At 69.9% G+C, this 21,699-nt stretch overlaps 5 protein-coding genes across 5 annotated transcripts; all 5 read left to right on the top strand.

Annotated features, from left to right (window-relative positions):
• Window positions 1–20: 20 nt before the first annotated feature.
• TMEM101 (transmembrane protein 101) lies at window positions 21–1,964 on the top strand (the record flags this gene model as incomplete). The annotated part of the gene is made up of 4 exons (XM_082297360.1): window positions 21–161; window positions 847–1,027; window positions 1,111–1,257; window positions 1,656–1,964. The coding sequence occupies exons 1-4, from the start codon at window positions 25–27 to the stop codon at window positions 1,962–1,964; spliced, it is 774 nt and encodes a 257-aa protein (XP_082153486.1). The 5' UTR covers window positions 21–24.
• A 3,288-nt stretch (window positions 1,965–5,252) lies between these two features.
• LOC309582288 (peptide YY-like) lies at window positions 5,253–5,972 on the top strand (the record flags this gene model as incomplete). The annotated part of the gene is made up of 3 exons (XM_082297363.1): window positions 5,253–5,431; window positions 5,609–5,680; window positions 5,837–5,972. The coding sequence occupies 3 exons, from the start codon at window positions 5,253–5,255 to the stop codon at window positions 5,862–5,864; spliced, it is 279 nt and encodes a 92-aa protein (XP_082153489.1). The 3' UTR covers window positions 5,865–5,972.
• A 1,673-nt stretch (window positions 5,973–7,645) lies between these two features.
• Window positions 7,646–8,167, top strand: LOC309582289 (pancreatic polypeptide-like; the record flags this gene model as incomplete). The annotated part of the gene is made up of 2 exons (XM_082297364.1): window positions 7,646–7,824; window positions 8,104–8,167. 2 exons carry the CDS (start codon window positions 7,646–7,648, stop codon window positions 8,165–8,167), a joined length of 243 nt encoding a protein of 80 aa, XP_082153490.1.
• A 2,511-nt stretch (window positions 8,168–10,678) lies between these two features.
• Window positions 10,679–15,517, top strand: MPP2 (MAGUK p55 scaffold protein 2; the record flags this gene model as incomplete). The annotated part of the gene is made up of 11 exons (XM_082297341.1): window positions 10,679–10,797; window positions 11,383–11,541; window positions 11,708–11,857; window positions 12,228–12,455; window positions 13,230–13,361; window positions 13,784–13,889; window positions 14,115–14,183; window positions 14,288–14,449; window positions 14,789–14,991; window positions 15,072–15,200; window positions 15,341–15,517. Exons 1-11 carry the CDS (start codon window positions 10,681–10,683, stop codon window positions 15,515–15,517), a joined length of 1,632 nt encoding a protein of 543 aa, XP_082153467.1. The 5' UTR covers window positions 10,679–10,680.
• Window positions 15,518–17,265: 1,748 nt separating this feature from the next.
• Window positions 17,266–20,941, top strand: LOC309582234 (all-trans-retinol 13,14-reductase-like; the record flags this gene model as incomplete). The annotated part of the gene is made up of 11 exons (XM_082297272.1): window positions 17,266–17,431; window positions 17,542–17,724; window positions 18,045–18,274; window positions 18,460–18,655; window positions 18,979–19,176; window positions 19,267–19,392; window positions 19,694–19,832; window positions 19,915–20,024; window positions 20,161–20,327; window positions 20,444–20,603; window positions 20,796–20,941. The coding sequence occupies 11 exons, from the start codon at window positions 17,266–17,268 to the stop codon at window positions 20,939–20,941; spliced, it is 1,821 nt and encodes a 606-aa protein (XP_082153398.1).
• Window positions 20,942–21,699: the final 758 nt, after the last annotated feature.

The following is a 21,699-nucleotide window of genomic DNA, read 5'->3' as shown; positions in this document are numbered from 1 at the left end:
CACTTCCGGCGGGACGTCCCGGTAATGGCGGCGGGCCGCGGGTGGAGGCGGCGGGCGCTGCGCCTGCTGACGGCGGGCGGCGGCGTCCTGCTCACCCGCTTCCCCTTCTGGCACTGCTTCAGCGGGCTCCTGCTCTGCGCGGAGCGCGCCGATCTGCGCCGGTGCGCGCCCGGCGGGGGGGGACGGAGCGGGGGGCCTGCAAGTGGTGGTGGGGGCCCGGGCCCTGGGAGGGTCGGGAAGTGGTTCTGGGGCCTGGGGCTGGTACGGGGCTGCGAGGGGTGTTGTGGGGCTGGGGCTGATGGGGGTCTGTAAGAGTCTGGGGGTGGTTGTGGGACCGGCAGGGTCAGAGGTGGATGTGGGGTGTGGGGCCCTGAGGGTCTGGGGCAGAGCCCTGGGGGTCAGGGGTCCGTAGGCTGGTGTGGGGCCGTGAGGAGCTGGGGGAGGCCCGGGGTGGTGTGGGGCCGTGAGGGTCTGGGGGTGGTTGTGGGGGGCTGGGGCTGGGAGAGCCTGGAGGTGGCTGTGGGGCCTGGGAGGCTGCTGAAGTGTGGGGCAGCTGGGGCGCTCCTGGGCAAGTGTGGGGCTGCTCCGGGTGCAGGGGACCCTCAGTGGGGCTGGGACAGCCAGAGGCTGAGTCGGGACACGGAGGGGCTGCCTGGGGCTGAGGGGAGACACTGGGAGCGCTGGGGTCTGAAGGAGGGATTTGGGGTCTGGGGAAGGGGGCAGCAGCAGTGGGGCCACAGAGGGGCTCTGCGGGGCCAGGTGAGGGCTGTGGCTACCGGATAACCGGAGAGAGGATTTGGGGGCTCTGGGGTGAGTCTGGGGGTGCCAGAGCTGCCGTCCCCGCAGGAAGCCGGACATCCCGGTGCCCTACCTGTACGTGGACATGGGCGTGGCCGTGCTCTGCGCCAGCTTCATGTCCTTCGGGGTCAAGCGGCGCTGGTTCGCCCTGGGGGCCGCGCTGCAGCTGGCGGTGGCCACCTACGCCGCCCACGTCGGGGGCCACGTCCACTACGGCGACTGGCTCAAGGTGAGACCCCCTCACCCCCCAGACCCCGCCCTGGCGGCTGCAGGGTGGCGATGGTGACGGTGGCGGCGCTGCTGACCCCGCAGGTGCGGATGTACTCGCGCACCATCGCCATCATCGGCGGGTTCCTGATCCTGGCCAGCGGCGCGGGGGAGCTGTACCGGCAGAAACCGCGGAGCCGCTCCCTGCAGTCCACGGGACAGGTGTTCCTGGGCATCTACCTCATCTGCCAGGTAACGGGGCCGGGGGACAGCCGGGACAGCCAGAGGCTGCTGTGCTGTGGGCTGGGGACACAACTCCCTGCGGGAGAAGCCTTGGGACAGTGCTTGCAGTGCCCCAAATTGTCCCCGGTGGGAGCCTTGGGGCGGTGCCACCGCGCACCAGCCCCACGCTGGCCCCAGGGAAGAAGCGTCAGGGCAGCAGTTGTCCTCAGGTGATTGTCACCAGTGTCACCAGTGCCACCCATGTCACCAGTGCCACCGCACTGCGTCCCCCGTAGTCCCTGGGGCAGACACGTGGGACGAGTGCTGCCACGGGCACCGGTGCCACCGCGCTCCGTCCCCATCGCCCCGGAGCACAGCCCTGCCGCCAGCGTCCCCAGTGCCCCCTTGTCCCCCCTGTTATCCCCCAGGCCTACTCGCTGCAGCACAGCACCGAGGACCGCCTGGCCTACCTGGACCACCTGCTCGGAGGGGAGCTGGCCCTGCAGCTGCTGTTCCTGCTCTACGGGCTGCTGGCGCTGGCCTTCCTGTCGGGCTACTACGTGCGGACGGCGGCGCAGGTGCTGGCCGTGCTGCTGCCTCTGGCCATCCTGCTCATCGACGGCAACCTGGGCTACTGGCACGCCCTGCGCCGCGTCGAGTTCTGGAACCAGATGAAGCTCATCGGCCAAAACGTCGGCATCTTCGGGGCCGTGGTCATCCTGGCCACCGATGGATGAGGGGGAAGGCGTGGGATGAGCGGGGGGAAACGGGGGTGAAAGGGGTGGGAGGGGTTTTTTAAGGAGCGCCTCTATTTATTCGTTGATTTTTGGTTTTTTTGGTTGTTTTTTTTTTTGTGTCGTTTGTAAATATTTGATAATTTTGGCGGAGGATGGGTGGGGGGTCCTGCCTGGGGGGTGGCGGCCACTGTGTGGCCAGGGCCCCTCTCCCTGCTGAGGGGTGTCACTGCTCCCCCCCCCCCCCAAAAGATGTATTTTTACTGATGCACTGAGGAATGTTTAATGTCTCACCCTGGGAGGGCTCGGCTTTGGGTGCCAGGGTGAGGGGCTGCAGCTTTTGGGGGGAAACTGCTTCAGAGGAGTCACTTCGGGGAGGGAACTGATTCAGGGGGAGATGCTTTGGGGGGCCTTAGAGGGCAGAGCTCCTTTGGGGGCTTGGGCTGGAGGGGCTGCTTCAGGGGAGCTGTTTTGGGGGACCTTCATGGGGAGCCACTTGGGGGGGGCAGCTCTGGGGAGGGACATGAGTTTGAGGGGCTGTGGGGGAACTGCTCGAGGGGGAGCCACTTTGGGGACTTGGTGAGGGGCTGTGGGTGTTCTGGCGGGGGGGGCCCGATGGGGCACAGGGAGGGGCTGACAGCCCCCAGGGTCCCCGTGGGCTGTGTCCTCACTGTCCCCATCCTGTCCCTGCGCTGGGCAGGTGTCCGTGTTCCCCCCCGGGCTGGGCAGGTGTCCGTGTCCCCCCCGCCCCGTCCGGAAAAGCAAACAGGGCTGATAAGGGGCTTCCTGCGGGGGGCCCTAATGCGCCTCCGGCGGAACCGGGGCCATAAAACGCGGGCAGGCGGCAGAGCCCTGTTTGCTCGGGGGGGCCACCGGGGCTCCTCACTCGCCGGGACCCCCCCGGCGGCTCCAGCCTCGCGCCATCACCTCCAGACCCTCCTCTTCCTCCTCACTGCCCTGGGAGAGCTGGGGGCACGCAGGGGACACCCCCTGCCCTGTCCCCGTTGGGGTGTCCCCTCTGCCCGGGGGCGCAGCCCCCGCCCCGCCCCGCCGGCAGAGCCATCCTGTGACCTTTGGAAAATGTCTGTTTGCTGTCACTCGGATAAATGGGGCAGAAATCTCCCGGCCCCCCTCCCCGAGTGTCCCCGCGGGCGCTGGGGGGGCGCTGGGGGCCACCCGCACCCTGATCCCCATGGATGTGACAACGTCAGTGACAGCGCGGTGGCATTGTCACTGCTCTGGCGTCTCCCCGGGCCCCGGGATGGGGCAGATCCTCCCTCGGGGCGCTCCTGTGCCGGGGAAGGGGGGCCGGATCCAGCCCCGCTGCCTCAGTTTCCCCGGACACGTGTCAGGCCCTGCGGGGGGGTCTCCGCAGCCCCTCGGTCCCATCAGCCCCGCATCGACCGCGGGGACGTGAAAGGTTCTGGGCTGGGGGGGCTGCGGGGGCTGCTCCCCCCTCCCGGGGCTGCCGTGAGCCCGGCGCCGCTCGGCCGGGACCCCCCGCCCGTGTCCCCGCACCCCGGCGGTGTCACCGCGCGGCCACGCCACGGGGGACAGCCCGTCCCCCACTGCCACCAGCCGTGTCCCCGCCGCCGCTCGCCGGGGTGACAACCGGAGCAGGAGTGGGGAGCGCGTCCCCTCCGGCCGGGGCCGGCACCCTCCCGTGTCCCCTCCGGCCGAAGCGTGTGGCCTCCAGCCGGGCTGGTGGCACCCCGTGGTGTCCCCACGAGCCGTGTCCCCTCCAGCCAAGCCCCTCCACCCCACTGGCTGGAGAGGCAGCTGCATCTGGGTGGGGCCATCCCGGCGTTTTTGGGGACCCTCTTCTGCCACCTCTCCCCATCCCAGCACCCCCACGGTGGCTTTGGGGGCCCCTGCCCGGCGGGCACGTCCCTGCCGCGTCTCTCCGTGCCTCAGTTTCCCCCGGAGCCGGTGATTGCTCCTTAATGGTAAATCCATAAGGGATCAATGTCCCCGCACGGGGGGCTGGAAAGGGCACCTCATCCGTCCTGGGGGTGGTGACAGCGGTCGATGGCGGTGGCGGGGGCTGCGGTGACAGGGCTGTGGTGGCGGCTTCGTGCCCGGTCTGGGGAAACTGAGGCAGCCGGTGCTGTGCGTGTGTCTGTTCCCTCCGCTGTCCCCCGTGGGTGGCTTGTGCCAGTGCCGTGGGTCTTGTCCCACGTGCCATGTTTGTGTCCCTGTGTGTGGCTGATGTCCCTGTGTCCCACTGTCACATCCCCAGGCTGTCTCAGGGCCAGGTATGTGTGCCGTGGCCGCGTGTGACATCCGTGTCCGTGTCCTGTGTCCCTGTGCCATGGCCGCATGTGACATCCGTGTCCGTGTCCTGTCTCCGTGCACCGCGGTTGTGTGTCACATCCATGTCCCTGTGCCCTGACTGCCTGTCACACCTGTCGTGTGCCATATTCATGTGTCTCACCTTCTCTGTGTGCCATGGTGACATGTCACATCCCTGCCCGTGTCCCGTGCTCGTCTGGCATTGCCATGTCCGTGTCCTGTGGCCACACGCGTGTCCCCGTGTCCGTGTGTCCCACCCGTGCCCCCATGCTCTGTCCTCCTCAGCGCCTCAGTGCCCCAGGCTGGGGACTCTGCTGGGGGACAGTAACAAGGTGCTGGCACGTGTCCCCTGGCCCTGGCGGGGGGGCCGCAGGGTCCTGCGTGCCCGTGGGTCGGTCACGCGTGAGGGAGGAGCCACCAACCCCCCTCAGGCTATAAAACCCCGGCGGGTGCCGGAGCCGCCATGTCCCCGGCACTGTCACCCCACTGCCAGGCCCTACCTGTCACCTCTGCCTCTGCCATCGTGAGTGCAGGGACGGGGCTGGGGTCCCGGGGGGTCCCGAGGGGAGGTCAGGACCCCAGGAGGGACAATCACCTTGGGGACATGTGGGGTCCCTGGAGGGGAGGTGTCCCTTTGGGTGCACGTGGGTCTCTGGGGTCCTTTGGGGTGGGACAGCTGCCTGGGGGACACTGGGGGGGGTCTCTGGGAGGGAGATGTCACCGCGGGATACGGGAGAGGGGGGTCCCGGGTGTGAAGATGTCCCTTGAGTGGGGCTGGGGTCCCGGGTGGGGGATGAAACAAACCCTTAGGGAGTTGGGGGTGTTCTGGGGCTGTGACATTCCCACAAGGAATGGGCTCCTGGGGTTTGGTGGGGGGCAGAGCGGAGTCGGGGGGATCCCGAGGGTGATAAGGGCACCCCAGGGTGATGGGGGCACCCGGGGGCGATGGGGGTGCCCCCATCCGCATCCTCAGCCGCCCCTCGCCCCCGTTCGCCGCAGATGGCCACATCCCCGCGGCCGTGGCGCGCGCTGGTGGCCGTGTCCCTCTGTGCCCTGCTGTGCCTGGCGGCCGCGTACCCCCCGAAACCCGAGAGCCCCGGGGACGACGCGTCCCCCGAGGAGATGGCCCGGTACTTCTCGGCCCTGCGCCACTACATCAACCTGGTCACGCGGCAGAGGTGAGCGCGGGTGGGTGCGGACACGCGTCCCCTTGGCCCGCCCGTCCCTGTCCCCGTCCCTGGCCCTGTCCCCGCGCACCCCTGGGCTGCCCTGCCCCGCCCGTGGGGTCCCCTTCACGCCTCCGCGCGCGCTCCCGCGGGGTCCCCGTTGCTCACGCGAGTGCCCGCGTCCCGCAGGTACGGGAAACGCTCCAGCCCCGGTGCCGCGGTGACCGAGCTGCTCCTGGGGGCCGGCAGTGACAGGTCACGGTGAGTATCCCTGTCGCTGTCCCCATCCCTGTCTCCAGCGCCCCGCGGGCAGAGACAGGGGCTGCACCCTCGCCCGCACCCCGGGGTGGAGGTCCCGGGGTTGTTTGGGGTCGCAGGGAGCTTTGGGACCTTTGCTCACACCGGCTCTTCCCGCAGGTACGGAGACGACGACTCCTCGTGGTGACCGCCCCGCCCCGCCCAGCCCCCCTGTCCCCCAAATCCTCCCCATCTCTCCAGGTCCCCCCAGGGGATCCAGGGCCAGCGCGGGACCCCCCGCTGGAGGGCCGGGGACCCCCAGAACCCGGCTCGGGGGCATCCCGCTGTCGGGGGGGGGCCCCGACCCCGTCCCGTCCCCACCGCTGTCGGGGGGGTCCCGCGTGGTCCCTGCACGGCCCCGCAGCGACAATAAAGAGCACGATCGTGGGCACGGCCGGGTCCGCGCTGTGTGTGCGGGGGGCGCAGGGGGGCCTGGAGCGGGGCCGGGGGGTGCGGGAGGGATGGAGGGAGAATGGAGGGGTGCAGGGGAGGATGGAGGGGTGCAGGAGGGATGCGGGAGGAATTGAGGGGCGCAGGGGAGGATGTGGGAGAGATGAAGTGCAGGAGGGGTGCAGGGGTGCAGGGGGGATGCAGGCGGGGTGGGAGGAACGAGGCACAGGAGATGCTGGGGTGCAGGGAGGGGGGGCAGAGAGGTGGGGAGGGATTGGGGGTTGAAAGGAGGGGAATAGAGTGGAAGGGGGTGAGGGATGGAAATTTTTGAGAAGGGGGTGTGGAGAGAAGGGTGGGAGTGGGGTGAGCTGGGGGCTGGGGCACACTGGGGTTGGGTAATGGGGTGCACTGGGTGTTGGGTAATGGGGGGCACCGGCGGGGGGATCCACCATTGATGGATGTCGGGGTGCAGAGGGTGCTGGGGGGGCTGTGATGGGGCTGTAGCACAGCGGGGCGGACATTCGTGGGGGTGCTGGGGTGCGCTGGGTGCGGGTGCACGGGTTACTGGGGTCCACTGGACATCCCCGTGGGGCCCCCCCGTGTGAGGACCGTGCCCGTTGGGGGCTGTGCCAGGGCTGGGGGTCCCGTGTCCCTCTGCCCCCCCACCCCACCTGGCCATGGTGGGAGTCCGGGAATGGCGCTGTCCCCACGGCCGCTGTCGGGGGTGGCTGTAGCCCCATGTCCCTCACCCTAACATTGTCTCCCGATCCCCCCCGATTCCCCCATCCCTCTGTCTGCCCTTCCATTGTCCCCCTGTCTCACTCCCCACCCCTCTGTCCACTCCTGCCACCCTTACACCCCACCAGCCCCCCTGAGTGTCCCCCTCCAGTCCCTCTGTCTCCACACCTGTCCCTCTGTCCCTCTGTGGGGCCGGACACCCGTGTCCATGTCCTGTCCCCTCCGGGAGCCCCCTCAGCGCGGGGTCAAATATTAACCAGAGCTGTGTAGGGGCCAGCTGTCCCTGTCACCCCCCACGATGGCTCCTGTCCCCCCCCTCCCCGTCCGAGTGGGCACCTGGCCACAGGTGCTGCGTGGCAGGGTGACATCAGCGGGGGGACAAGGGGATATAAGGGCCAGCACGGCCCTGGCAGCAGTGGCACCAAGGACCCGGAGTGTCAGGCAGCGTCCGCTCGTCTCTCCGTGTCCCCGTGTCCCTGCCCGAGGAAGAAGGTGAGAGGGGACAGGGAGCTGAGGGGGGTGTGAGCAGAGAGCGGGCGTGTGACAAACGGGGTGTGCAAGGGACAGCGGCGTGATTGTGCGTGTGAAACGCGTGTGCAGTTGCTCGTGCAAGGCTGGAGGTGTGCAGGGGTGGGACACGGGGTGCGCACACGGGGGCGCGCAGCTGTGTACAGGTGTGAGTGTACAGGTGTGAGTGTACAGGTGTGAGTGCACAGGTGTGCGCAGGTGTGTGTGACGCGTGTGCGAGCGCACCCCGTGCTGTTCCCATCCGTGTGTGACCCCCGTGTCGCTGTCGCAGCCATGGCCCCGCGCTGGCCGCCGCTGCTGTTGGTGGCCTGCGCTCTGGTGGCGCTGCTGCCGCTGCGGCCCCGCGCGGCCCCGGCGCAGCCCGCGTACCCCGGGGACGACGCGCCCGTGGAGGATCTGCTGCGCTTCTACAACGACCTGCAGCAGTACCTGAATGTGGTCACCCGCCCGCGGTGAGCGGGGCCCCGGGGCTGGCGGTCCTGATGTGGTCCCTATCGCGACATGCTCCCTGTCACAACATGCTGCTCTGCCCATCGTGATGTGCTCCCCATCCCGACGTGCTCCCACCATGATGTGCTTCCCTTCGTGACACGCTCCCCGTCATGACACGCTTCCCGTCTCAATGCCCTCCCCATCATGGGACGCTCCCTATCGCGACACACTCCCCATCGTGTCCCTCTGTCACACCGTGCGCCCCGTGCCGCTGCCCCCATAACGTGTCCCCGTTGCAGGTACGGGAAGCGGGAGGGCGGGCGAGCGCTGGGCGAGGAGCCCCTCGGCGCCCCGGGGTGCTGAGCCCCAGGTAAGGGATTGGGGGGTGTGGGGACCCCCTGCGTGCTCCCCCCGGCCTCAGTGTCGCCATCGGGGACAGCCTGGGGGGAAGGGGAGCTCTGGGCGGTGCACGGGGCTGGGGGAATTCAGGGGGAGGCCCTACAGGGTGCAGGTTGGGGGACATGGGACCGGGGGGGTCCGGGGGGTGCTCTGTGGGGAAGGGGACACGGGGCTGGGGGATCCTGTGTGACCCCCCGCTTTTGTTGCAGGGACACCGCCAGGGCCGAGTGGGTGAAGGAGCCTGGGGGCTGCATCCCCCCGCCCCTGCTGCACCCCCGGACCCCCCAGAGCCGGCACCGTGAGGCCGGAACAGACCCCCTCAGCAATAAACCCCCCATGCAGCCACCGCCTGTCCTGCCTCTGCCTGCTCGGGGACACTGGGGACGCTGGGGCTGGGGGGCACCGGGAGTACTGGGGACACTGGGGGTGTTGTGGACCCTGAGTCTGGGGACCGTGGTGATGTTGGGGACAGAGGGGGTGCTGGTGGCCCTGGGGGTGCTGGGGCCACGGGACACTGGGTCTGGGGACACTGGGGACACTGGGCACTGAGGATGTCGGGGGCGCCGGTGCTGGCTGTGCTGGGGACACTGAGGGTGCTGTGCCTGGGGACTCTGGGGACACCGAGTGGCGCTGCTGGGGATACTGGGGGTGCTGGCACTGTGGACACGCCTACGCGGCCGTCCCCGTCCCTGGCCCCGTCGGGTCGGTGCCAGTCGCGCGTGTCCCGCAGCTCCGCCGCGATGCCGGCGGCCGCCCCCGCCTCTGTCACGGGTGAGTGTGCACCGGGCGGGGCTTGCACGCACACACGCGCCTGCGAACACCCCCCCGTGCAGGGGCGGCGGGGGGCACAGGGAGCGAGAGCGCGGGGCTGTGGGCGCCGGTCGGGCACGCGCGTGGGCACGGGGCGCACCCAGGCCTGGCACACGCGTGTGCAAGGGGGGGCTCGCTCCTGCGGGGGTGGGCGCTGGGCGAGTGGGCGGCCGCCTGCGCGTGTCCGTCCGTGTGCGTGGGTGCGGGCGCGTGCGGGTGTGCGGGTCCGTGTGCGGGGCTGCAGCTGCGGGTGCGCGTGCCTTGCACACGGACGCCGCGCGGCCCCTTTAAATCCGCGCTCCCGCCCCCCCGCCCCACCGCCCCCTTAAAGGGGCCGAGCCCCCGCCGGCCCCCTCCCCACGCCGCGGGACGCTGCGGGGGGGTCCCACCCGTGAGCGGGGTGGGTGTGCAAGCACGGGTGTGCAAGCGCGGGTGAGCGGGCACGGGGGGGCAGCGCACGCGCGGGGCGGGGGCGGCGGGGAGCGCGCCCGCGGGTTTGCACGCGTGCGGGAGCGCGCGTGGGGACGCGCGTGGGCGCCCACGGGGGCGCGCGTGCACGGGGGCGCGCGTGTCAGCCTGGGCGCGCACACGCGTGTGCGCCGAGCGGGCTCGCAGCGCTGTTGGGGGGGGGGGATGCGCGGGTCCGCGCTCGCGCGCTCGCGCGCTCAGGTGGTTTGCACGCGTGGGTGCTCGTGTGCGTGTGCACGCGCGGGAGATGCGCGGGCACGAGCCGTGCCCGCGCGTGTGAGCTCGCGCCGCGCCCCCCGCGGCCCCCTCCCCGCCGCCGGGTGTGCAAAGCGGCCGGAGCGTGCCCGGTGCACACGCGTGTGCAAGGCGGGGGGCGCGGGGCCGGCGCGGGTGGGGGCCCCACGCGGGGCCGGGGGGTTGCGGGGGGGGCGGCGGTACCCGGATCTGGGGCGGGGGAGCCCGGCCCCGCAGCCATGAGCCGCCCCGGCCGAGGGTCCCCGCCGCCCGCCCCGGCCCCCGCCCGCGACCCCCCGGCACCCCCAGGTACGGGGGGGCTGCGAGGGGCCGGGGTGATGCCACGCGGGGGGTGATGCCGCTCGGGGGGCGGCGTGGGGCGGGGATGCGGTGGGGATGGGCGGAGGGAGATGGGCTTGGGGGGGTTCGGGTGATGCTGTGGCCCCCCCTCAGATGGGGGGGCTGATGGATGTCCCCCCCTCCGCCCCCCCGGCCTCATCGCGATCGTCCCCCGCCATTGCAGCGCAGCCGCGCAGCCGCTCCCGCCCCCGCGGCCCCGGATGCGGCCCCCCTTAATCGCATCGCCCCCCCCATCGCGCCCCTCATCGCCCCCCCATTGCATCGCTTCCCCTTCCTTCCCCCCCTTTGCATCGCCCCCTCCCCGCATCACCCCGCTCTTGCAGCCCCCTCCCCTTACACCGCGCTCCGGGGGGCTTTTGACTCCAGGGTGACAATTTGGGGGGGGTCCATCCCCTTGTCCCTCCGGTTGGGCGAGGAGGGGGCATTTCCGTGCTCCCGGAGGACCCCGACACTTGTCCCCATGATGGGGGGGTTCAGGGGTGGCTGTGACGGGAATGGGGGGGGGGGCACGAGCACCCTCGGCTGCACTTTCACCCACGTTGCTGCCCCTCCCCCGCCGTGTCCCTCTGTGCGTGTGTCTCGTCCCCCCCGTGCCCCCCCCAGCCATGCAGCAGGTCCTGGACAACCTGATGGGGCTCCCGGGGACCCCGGGGGTGGCCGACCTTGACCTCATCTTCCTCCGGGGCATCATGGAGAGCCCCATCGTCCGCTCCCTGGCCAAGGTACGGCGGCACGGGGGCCGCGTGTGTCCCCCCCGGGACCCCCGGGACGCGTGGGGGGTGACGCGCGTGTGTGCGCGCGCACGCGGGTGTGGATGGGCGCTTGCACGCGCGCGTGTGCAGGGAGGCTCCAGTGTTTCTGTGTGTGCGCGCGTGTCACCTCCGGGGGTCCCTGTCCCCAAAACCCAAGGGTCCCTAATCCCCTCAGTTCCTGGGGGTCCCCAATCCCCCCCAGCACCCCCAGATCCCAAATCCCCTCTACCCCCGGGGGTCCCTAAACTCCCTGTCCCTGAGGGTTCCTAACAACTCTGTTGTCCCTAACCCCAGGTCCCCGGGTCCGTAATCCCATTGGCCCTTTCAAGTGTCCCTAATCCCCCCTTCCCTCCTGAGGTCCCTCATGCCCCCGTCCCTGCATCCGGGGGTCCCTAACCCCCTCCAGGCGTCCTTGCCACGCTGTCCCACCTGGGAGTCCCTGATATCCTCAGCTCCTGGAAGTCCCTAATCCCCCCGGGGATCCCTGATTCCCCCAGCACCTGGGGGTCTCCGCCCTCACCCGCCTGTCCCCGGGGGTCCCCCCCGTGTCCCCAGGCGCACGAGAGGCTGGAGGAGCGGAAGCTGGAGGCAGTGCGCGGGGACAACCTGGCGCTGGTGCAGGAGATCCTGCGGGACATCGGGCGCCTGGCGCGGCCCGACGTGCAGGGAGCGGCGGCGGAGCTGGCCCGGATCCTGCGGGAACCGCACTTCCAGGTGCGTGGGACGCGCCTGGGACTCCTCCTGTGCCGGGGCTGTGGGACACGGGCGGGACCGCCTGTCCTGTGTCAGACGCGTGGCACGCGTGTGCCCGGCGGTGTGCCACGTGCGTGTGCCCACTGTGTGGGACACACGGGTGACCTCCCCACCCCGCGTGTCCCAGTCGCTGCTGGAGACCCACGACTCGGTGGCTGCCAAGAGTTACGACCCTCCCCCGAGCAGCCCCGGCCCGGAGCCCTCCCTGGGGTCCCAGCCCGTGCCCCCCGACGCCGTGCGCATGGTGGGCATCCGCAAGGCAGCCGGCGAGAATCTGGTGAGCCCGGCCGGGGGGGCTGGGATATTGCGGGGGGCAGGGGGTGCTGCAGGGGGGTGATGGTGATGCTGGGGCATTCTGGGGTGCTGGGGCGTTGCGGGGTGCTTGGGGAGTGCTGGGGCATTGCAGGGAGGTGGAGACATTGGCAGCATTATGGAGTACTGGGGGCTTTGTGGGGTGATGTAGCATTTTGGGGTGCTGTGGGCATTTTGGGGTGCTGTGGGCATTGCAGGGTACTGGGGGCTTTGTGGGGTGACTGGGAGCATTTTGGGGTGCTGGGGTCATAGCGGGCTGTCTGTTGGGTGCCGGGCGGGTGTCACGGGTGCTGCGGTCTGTCCCCGCCGGGGGCTGAGCGGGGCTGTCCCCTCAGGGGGTGACGTTCCGGGTGGAGCGGGGGGAGCTGGTCATCGCCCGCATCCTGCACGGGGGGATGGTGGCGCAGCAGGGGCTGCTGCACGTGGGGGACGTGATCCGCGAGGTGAACGGGCGCGAGGTGGGCAGCGACCCGCGGGCGCTGCAGGACAGCCTGCGCCACGCCAGCGGCAGCGTCGTGCTCAAGATCCTGCCCAGCTACCAGGAGCCGCACCCGCCCCGCCAGGTACCGCGCCCCGCATCCTGCCCCGCATCCCGCACTCACCGCCCTGCCCACAGCTCCCCCTGCCCTGTGCTCCCCCGCTCTGTGTCCCCATCCCCGTGTCGTCCCACGAGCCCCTGTCCCCCTGTCCGTGCCATGTGCCCCCTGGCTGGTGGGACCCCCGTGTGTCCCCCACCCGTGCCCTCTCTGCCGGGCACTGGTGCTCCCTGCCCTGCCACCGTCCCCGTCTCCACACAGGACCTGGGCGCCGGCTGGCAAAGGGTGCCCTGTGCTGTCCCTCCCCACCCCGTGCCAGCCACCCCCGTCTCCGAGGGGACAAAGCAGCGCTGTCCCCGCGTGGGCTGTCCCCTCGAGGGCTGTCCCCACGCTGCCCCGCCGCCGCCAGTGCCGTGTCCCGTGTGCCACACGGGCGTGTGCCCCTGCACGTCCCCATGTGCGCCATCGCGGGCGCGGCGCTGGCGGCGCTGGGCACCCTCGTGTGCCTGTCCGTGGCCGTGGGGCTGTGCCTGGGGGTCGCCGTGGTGGTCGCGTGGGGCGCGGCGGCGACGGCCGGGGCCCTCTGTGTGTGCGCCGGGGCCGTGCGGGCCTGGCTGCGCCGGGCGCGGGGGGGACACCCCGGCGGGGGGGGCTCCTAGCGGGGGCACACGCGTGTGACACGGGTCCCGCGTGTCCCCCCGCACTCTGGGGACACTGAGGCACGGGGCGGCGGCACAGGCGGGGCGGAGGGGGGATCCCGGGCGTGCGGGGGTGCTCTCTGCTGACCCCACCGGTCCCCAGGTGTTTGTCAAGTGTCACTTCGACTACGACCCGGCCACCGACAGCCTCATTCCCTGCAAGGAGGCCGGGCTCAAGTTCATGGCCGGGGACCTGCTGCAGATCGTCAACCAGGATGACCCCAACTGGTGGCAGGTTAGGGGGGACCTAGAGGGGTGTTCTGGGGGGGGTCGTGGCACTTTGACCCCCTCCGGGGCCATGGAGATTGAGGGGGTGTTGGGGCTGGGAGGTTCTGGGGGAGATCAAGGGGTCCCTGTGGGCTTGGGGTGTGCATGGGAGAATCCCTGCAAGTGGGGGGTCCCTGGAGCTTGGGGGGTGTCCCTGGAGCTGGGGGGGCTACGTGGGAACTGGGGAAATCCCTGGAGCAGGGGAGGGTCCCTGTGTGGATTGGGGGATCCCTGAAAGCTGGGGGATTTCCTGGAGCAGGGGAGGTTCCTTGTGGAGCCTGGGGGGCCCCCGGAGCTGGGCGTGTTCCCTGTGGGGTCGGAGGGGTCTCTGGAGCTCAGGAGGGTCCCCGTGGGGCTGAGGGGTCCCCACGCGTGGCTCTGTGTCCCCAGGCGTGCCACGTGGAGGGCGGCAGTGCGGGGCTGGTGCCCAGCCAGCTGCTGGAGGAGAAGCGCAAGGCCTTCGTCAAGCGGGACGGGGAGGTGGCCCCCACGTCGGGTACGGGGACATCGGCCTCGCCGCGGGGGACACGGCTCTGGGGGTGGGGGTGGAAGGGCCACCTCCCGAGGGGGGAACACGGCGGGTCCCCTGCGCCCTGTGACAGTTCCCAGGGTGATGTCCCCCATGGCCCTGCCCTTGCGGAAGGTCCCAGCTCCCCTGCCCCTGTCCCCGTGCCACGGTGCTGTCCCTGTCCCCAGCTCAGCCAGCCCCTTGCCCTCGCAGGGGCCCTGTGTGGCAGCCTCAGCGGGAAGAGGAAGAAGAGGATGATGTACCTGACGACCAAGAACGCCGGTGAGTGCCCCAGGGCATTCCCGCGGGGAGGCGGTGGTGGCACCCGCTGGGACAGGGTGTCCTGGGGTCCCCAGGGAGGGGTGCCAGCTCTGTCGCTCGCCCAGAGTTCGACCGGCACGAGCTGCTGATCTACGAGGAGGTGGCGCGGATGCCGCCGTTCCGCCGGAAAACGCTGGTGCTGATCGGGGCTCAGGGCGTGGGGCGCCGCAGCCTCAAGAACAAGCTCATCATGTCCGACCAGGCGCGCTACGGCACCACCATCCCCTGTGAGCGTCCCTGTCCCCGCCGGCATCATCTCTGTCCCCTGCCAACATCATCCCTGTCCCCCGCCAACATCCCCGTCCCCTGAGCATCGCGGTCCCCTGCGACCACTCCTGTCCCCTGAGAGCATTCCTGTCCCCTGATGGCCTCCCTGTCCCTGCGATCATCCTTGTCCCCCGCCAGCGTCCCTGTCCCTGCCAGCGTCCCTATCCTCGCCAGCATTTCCGCCCCTGCGGCCATCCCTGTCCCCTGTGGTCATCCCCGTCCGCATCCGGGTCTCCCGTGATCGTCCCCGGGACGGGACTCCGGGCCGGCGGGTGTCACTCAGGTCGCCCCCGCTGCAGACACGTCCCGGAAGCCGAAGGAGAGCGAGCGGGACGGGCAGGGCTATCGCTTCGTGTCGCGGGGCGAGATGGAGGCCGACATCAAGGCGGGGCGGTACCTGGAGCACGGCGAGTACGAGGGGAACCTGTACGGCACCAGGATCGACTCCATCCGCGCCGTGGTGGAGGCGGGCAAGATGTGCATTCTGGACGTCAACCCGCAGGTTGGGGACACGGCGAGGGGGACAGCGACAGCCCGGACCCCCCCCCGGCCGCGGGGCTGAGCTCTGTCCCCCCCGCCCAGGCCGTGAAGGTGCTGAGAACGGCGGAGTTCGTGCCCTACGTGGTGTTCATCGAAGCCCCCGGCCCCGAGAGGCTGCGAGCCATGAACCGGGCGGCCCTGGAGAGCGGCGTGGCCACCAAACAGCTGACGGTGGGGGCCCGGGGGGGGCCCGGGGGGACGGGGAAACTGAGGCAGGTTTGGGGAGCAGGAGGAGGACACAGCCCGCGATGGGTGTCCCCCTCCCATCCCCGTGGAGTGATGGGGAAACTGAGGCAGGTTTTGGGGTGCAGGAGGCGGACGCCCAGCGCACGGTGGAGGAGAGCAGCCGCATCCAGCGCGGGTACGGGCACTACTTCGACCTGAGCCTGACCAACGACGACCTGGAGCGCACCTTCGGGCGGCTGCGGGAGGCCATGGACCACCTGCGCGTGCAGCCCCAGTGGGTCCCCGTCACCTGGGTCTATTAGGGACCCCCAAACCCTCCCCTCAAACCCCCCCCCCCCAGCTCACCCAGGAGGCCTGGGGGGGTGCGAAGGGGGGTTGTGTCTCACCCACCGGTGTGATGAGCTCACCGTGCTCAGCCCCGCAGGGGCTTTCTGCAGGCCCCCCCGAACCTGACTCCTCTGTCCCCCCTACACCACCCCAAATTTTCGGGGCGGGCAGAAGCAGCCAGTGGGGTTCCATGGGGGGCACAGCCCCCACACAGCTGAGTCACTGCCAGAACCTCGCCCCCTCCCCGAATTACCCCAGGGGGCTCTGCCCCCCCACCACGTGGGGGACGTGGGGGAAACGGGGTCCCCCCGTCCCTTACAGCCCCCTGACTCAGTTTCCCCGTGGGGAAGCCCCCCCTGTCCCAGGTGGGGACCCCCAGGATTGGGGATGGGGAGATGCAGGGTTTTGGGGGGTCACACCCAGAAGCTGCCGTGGCCCGGCCACAACCCCCCCGCGGGGACCCCCTTCTCCCCTTGCCAGGGTGGGGGTCCCTCACTGTCCCTTGTGTCCCCTGTCACCCCTTCCTAGGTAGCAATAACCCCCTCCCCACGCCCTGTAATTAACCCTTAATTAACCCTTAATTGGCCTTGTAATTAACCCAGTGGGGGGCTGTGGCTGGGGACTCGCTGGGGGGTCTGGGGTGGCGACATGGGGTGTCCCCAAGGGACAGGGACACAAGGGTGCAGGGTGTGCCCCGTGTCTCTCCTGCCCCGGGTCCCCCCCTGGGCCCCCCCAGTCCCTGCCCCCAGTTTCTCCTTTTTGGTACTTTGCTGTGAATTTTATTAAAGGAGAGAAAAATGGGTTTGTCCCTTGTGGTGAATGCGGGGGGGCGGGGGGGGGCTGGGGGCTGGTGTCACCTGTGTCACACCCTCCGCCTCACCCCCAAGCCCTGTCCCGCCGGGTGCTGATGGTTTTTTATCTACAAACCGCCGTTTCCCACCAGTTTGGGGCTGGGAGGGCGTTGGGAGGGCTGGGGGGTGTGAGTGAGTGAGTGAGTGAGTGAGTGAGTGTGTCACACGTGTGTCACCTTGCACACACGCAGGGGGCCCTTCCTTGGTGCTGCCGGGAGGGGTCAGCAGAGCTGCAGGCACCGGGGGGGGGCTGTGGGCGTGCAAGGGGGTGCGTGGGTGTGTATGGGTGTGCAAGAGGGTTCGCACGGCCTGTGCGTGTGCCCGTGTGTGTGCGGCGCCCACGTCCCCACCTTCTGCACACACGCGTGCGCTTCCCATGGGCTGCCATGGCCGTGGGGTGTCCTTGGATGTCACAGGGTGCCATGGGGTGCCATGGGGTGCCATGGGGTGGCATAAGGAGCCATAGGGTGCTGTAGGGTGCCATGTCTGTGCGCGTGGTGTCCATGGGTGCCGTGTCCGTGGGTGCCGTGTCCGTGGGTGCAGTGTCTGTGTGGTGCCGTGTCCGTGGGTGCAGTGTCCGTGTGGTGCCGTGTCCATGGGTGTCGTGTCCGTGGGTGCAGTGTCCGTGGGTGCCGTGTCCGTGGGTGCAGTGTCTGTGTGGTGCCGTGTCCGTGGGTGCTGTGCCGGGCAGCTCTGTGTCTTTAAGCAGCGCTGTCTCTAAAGCCTCTGCGTTGGCCCATCCATAATCCCCGTGTCCCTAAGCTGCTGTGGCTATAAGGTCTGGGGCCGAACACATCGGGCTGTGCTGCGTCCGTGCCGTGTCCGTGCCGTGTCGGTGCCGTGTCTGTACAGAGCCGCACGCGGTGACAGCCATGTGGCCCGCGCTGCTGCTGCTGGTGGCCCTGGCCGTGCTGGCTCTGGGCCGGGTGGCCCATCGGCTGCTGGCCCCATCTGGCAACCCATTTGCAGGACCACCCCTGGAGCCACCGCGGCCACTGGTGACTGACCAACGCACCCGGGACAGGGTCCTGAAGCGGGGTGAGTGTCTGTCCTGTGTCTGTGTGTCCGTGTGCCCGTCCGTCCTGTGGAATACTGGCTATGCAGGGCTCAGTGTCCCCTGCCGGTCACTGTCACACGGGTGTGCACAGGGTTCAGTGCCCAGCGCGTGCCGGACCAGCTGGATGCCGTGGTCATCGGCAGTGGCGTGGGGGGCCTGGCGGCGGCCGCCACCCTGGCCAAGGCGGGCCGGCGGGTGCTGGTGCTGGAGCAGCACGACCAGGCCGGGGGGTGCTGCCACACCTTCGAGCAGCATGGCATCGAGTTCGACGTGGGTAAGGACACCCTGACCCCTGTCACCCCCTGTCACTTCCCGTCACAGCCTGTCCCCACAGCCCCACTGTGAACCCGCTGCCAGCCCTGGTGTGTGCAGTGCATGTGTGCCATGTCCGTGCCGTGTCTGTGCCTTGTCCCTGCCATGTCCCTGCCATATCCCTGCCGTGTCCCTGCCATGCCAAGATCCCACCCCACCCCCGCCCCTCAGTGTGACCAACACCAGACAAAGCCAAACCCTGCCCTCCCCGGCTGCTCCTGCCACATGTCCGTGTGATGTCCCCTGTGTCCCCCTGCCGTGTCCCCTGTCCCCATCCCACAGGCATCCACTATGTGGGGCAGCTGCACGAGGGGAGCCTCCTGCGGGTGCTCCTGGACCAGCTGACGGACGGGCAGCTCTGCTGGCACCGCCTGCCTGACCCCTACGACGAGGTGACCCTGGGACCCCAGCGCTACCAGCTGCGCTCCGGCAAGGTGGCCTTTGTCACCGCGCTGGAGGAGCAGTTCCCTGCTGAGAAGGCGGCCATCAGGGAGTTCATGAAGCTCTCCAAGGTGCGGCCCTGGGGTCACAGCAGTGACAGTCCTGAGGACGTGGTGGTGGCCAGGCAGGGCGGTGTTGGTGGTGGCACATGGTGATGCCGCACAGGTGGCATTGCGGCGCGTGGTGCTGCTGGCCGTGCTCAAGCAGTCCCCACGCTGATGTGGGTGGTGACAGTGACACTGTGGCTGTCTCGCAGGTGGCCTCGCGGCACGTGGCACTGCTGGCCGTGCTGAAGCTGTCCCCGCGCTGGCTCGTCGCCCTCCTGCTCCGCTTGGGCCTCCTGCCCCGCCTGTCCCCCGTGTTCCGCATGGCCACCACCAGCCACAGCCAGGCCGTGGCCCAGCTCACCTCTGACCCCGACCTGCGTGCCCTGCTCGGCTACCTCTTCTACGGTCAGGGGCTGTCGCGATAGGGACGGGCTGTTGCGGTAGGGAGGGCACCACGGAGGAGGAGGAGGAGGGGGGTACTGCAGTGGTGGAGGTTGTGTCATGACGGGGGGGTGTCACCATCCCTGTATGGGCAGTGCTCTGTCGGGACTGTATCGTGGTGGGAAGGGCCGTGTCGCGACAGAGGAGGGCCACGTTACACTGGGGGAGGGCTGTGTCGCAATAAGGGAGGGCGATATCGTGATGAGGACCACCATGTCGCGACACGGGAGGGCTGCCCCGCCCTGCAGCGCGGGCCAGCCGTGCCCGTGTCCCCCCTGTCGCCGCAGGCACGGCCCCGCGGGACTCGAGCTTCTTGGTGAACGCGCTGATGGTTCACCACTACCAGCGCGGGGCCTGGTACCCGCGGGGGGGGGCGAGCGAGGTCGCCTTCCACGCCGTGCCCGTCATCGAGCGCGCCGGGGGGGCCGTGCTCGTGCGCGCCCCCGTCACGCGCGTGCTCGTCAGCGCCGCCGGCACCGCCGTGGGTGAGCGACGGGACCCCCTCCGAGGGATGGGGACGCGGTGGCAGCGCCCCGCGTGTCCCCTGATCCCCCCACCCCCGCCTCGGTCCCCAGGGGTGGCGGTGCGGGCGGGGCCCGCGGAGGAGGAGCTGGAGATCCGCGCTCCCATCGTCATCTCCGACGCCGGGGTCTTCAACACCTTCGGGAAGCTGCTGCCCCGCCACGTCCGCAGCCACCCCGGTATCGCGGCACCGTGTCCCCGGGGCCGTCGTGTCCTCTGTGTCCCCGGCATCCCCACAGCTCCATCATTCCTGACAGCCCAGTCAGGGCCGGGTGTCACCGCCCCCATGTCCCCTGCACAGGCAGGGCCGGGTGTCACCCCCGTGTCCCCTGCACAGGCAGGGCCGGGTGTCACCCCCCGTGTCCCCTGCACAGGCAGGGCCGGGTGTCACCCCCCGTGTCCCCTGCACAGGCAGGGCCGGGTGTCACCCCCGTGTCCCCTGCACAGGCAGGGCCGGGTGTCATCCCCGTGTCCCCGCAGGTGTCCGCTCCCTCCTGGACATGGTGCGGCCGGGCATGGGCTCCTTCCTGGTGTTCGTGGGGCTGCGGGGCAGCGCGGCCGAGCTGGGCCTGCCCCCCACCAACTTCTGGATCTACCCCCACAACGACCTGGACGCCATGTGAGGGGTCCTGGCACGCCGGTGGGGGGCACGGTGGGTAGGTGGGGGCAAGGTGGGGCATCGCATCCCTGTTTTCCCACAGGATGACCCAGTACGCTGCCCTGAGCCGCGACGACGTCCCCGAGAACCTGGCCATGATGTTCATCACCTTCCCCGCCGCCAAGGACCCCACGTACGAGCAGCGGCACCCAGGTACCGCTCCAGAGGGATCCCCGTGTCTCCCCAGGTCCCCTTTGAGGGCTCAGAGGCTCCCCAGTCCCACCGGCACGGGATGGGCACTGCCACCGTCACCCCCACGGGGGTGTCACCGACTGTCCCCGCCCCGCAGGCAAGTCCTGCATGACCATCCTGACCATGGCACGGTACGAGTGGTTCGAGGAGTGGGCCGGGAGCCGCCCCCGGCACCGCGGCCCCGAATACCAGCGGTACAAGATGGACATCGCCCAGCGGCTGCTGGAGCGGGCCCTGCTCCGCTTCCCGCACCTGCGGGACAAGGTGCCCCACGGGATGGGCTGGGGTGTACCTCAGGGTCGGGGTGCCCCAGGGGGGTCCGTCCGTGCCCCCCGTGCTCCCTGTGACTCCGGCATGCCCCGACGCCCCGTCCCGTGCAGGTGGAGTTCGTGGAGGCGGCGTCCCCGCTCACCAACCAGCACTACCTGGGGGCTGCGCGGGGGGAGATGTACGGCACCGAGCACGACCTGCTCCGCTTCAGCCCCGCCGTGGTGGCCGCCCTGAGACCCGACACGCCCGTGAGGAACCTCTACCTGACAGGTGAGTGTCCCCGTGTCCCTCAGTCCTGCTGTCCCCATGACCAGCTCCGAGCTGTGGATGGCGGCCCCAGGGGTGGTGGGTGGTGTCCCCTCATTGTCGTGGCCTCGTTCCCCATGGCGGTGGCTCTGTTCCGCCCCGGGGGTGGCTGTGTGCTCCCCAGGGGTGTCCCTGTCCCACGGCGGCTGTCCCCAGGGCAGGATGTGTTCTCCTGTGGGCTGGCGGGGGCCGTGCACGGGGGGCTGCTCTGCGCCTCGGCCATCCTGGGCCGCCTGCTCTACCTGGACCTGCTGCTCCTCAAGAGGAAAATCAAGCGGCGCCAGGGCCGGCACACGGCGTGAGGGGACAGCGGGGCTGGGGGCAGCGGGCCTTGGGGACACCTGTCCTCGGGAATGGCCCCGGGCTGGGAGTGGCTCCCAGCTCAATAAATCCCGACGTCCCACCGGCCTGCACCTGTTTTTGGGGAGGGGATGGAGATGGGGATAGGGGCTGGAACAGGAACGGGGACAGGGGTGGGATGGGAATAGGGATAGGGGTGGGACTGGAATGGAGAGAGGGTTGGGATGATGGATGGAGGCTGGGATGGGGACTGGGATGGGATGGACACAGTGATGGGGACAGGGAGCACCCACAGCTGGGGGTGAATGTGGGGTGCAGAACCCCCGTTAAACTTCCCCCCTTCTCCCTCTGTCGTCCCTGAGCCTCCCCAGCCCCCCCAAACCAGCAGAACCCAGAATTCTTTTACACTTTTAAATATAATAAATAGGGGAATTCCCAATGGGATGGCTTGGGGGGGGGGGGCATGGGCCCAGGACATCTGGGTGGTCCCAAAGGGTCCATGTCCCCCTGAATGAAGGGGAGAGTTGTCACCAGCTGTCCTTGGAGGAGGTCACCTCTAGGTCCGGGTGGTCAAGGGGGGCTGAGCTGTGGGCATGTGGCCACATTCGGGGCACGGCCCCTGGGGCAGGGGGTACAGGAAGGGCTTCGCTGTCACCTGAGGAGAGGGGGGAGTCAGTGTGGGGGGACGTGTGGCCGCCCCAGGGGGTTCCCCACGGAGGGGGGTGTCCCCCTTTGTGGGCAAGGCAGCCCAGCACCCCAT

This window comes from Coloeus monedula (assembly GCF_965178545.1).
Source record: "Coloeus monedula genome assembly, chromosome: 26".
NCBI classification, from domain to species: Eukaryota; Metazoa; Chordata; class Aves; order Passeriformes; family Corvidae; genus Coloeus; species Coloeus monedula.
Note: the sequence above shows the minus strand (reverse complement) of the source record. Positions and strands in the feature narration are given on the sequence as shown.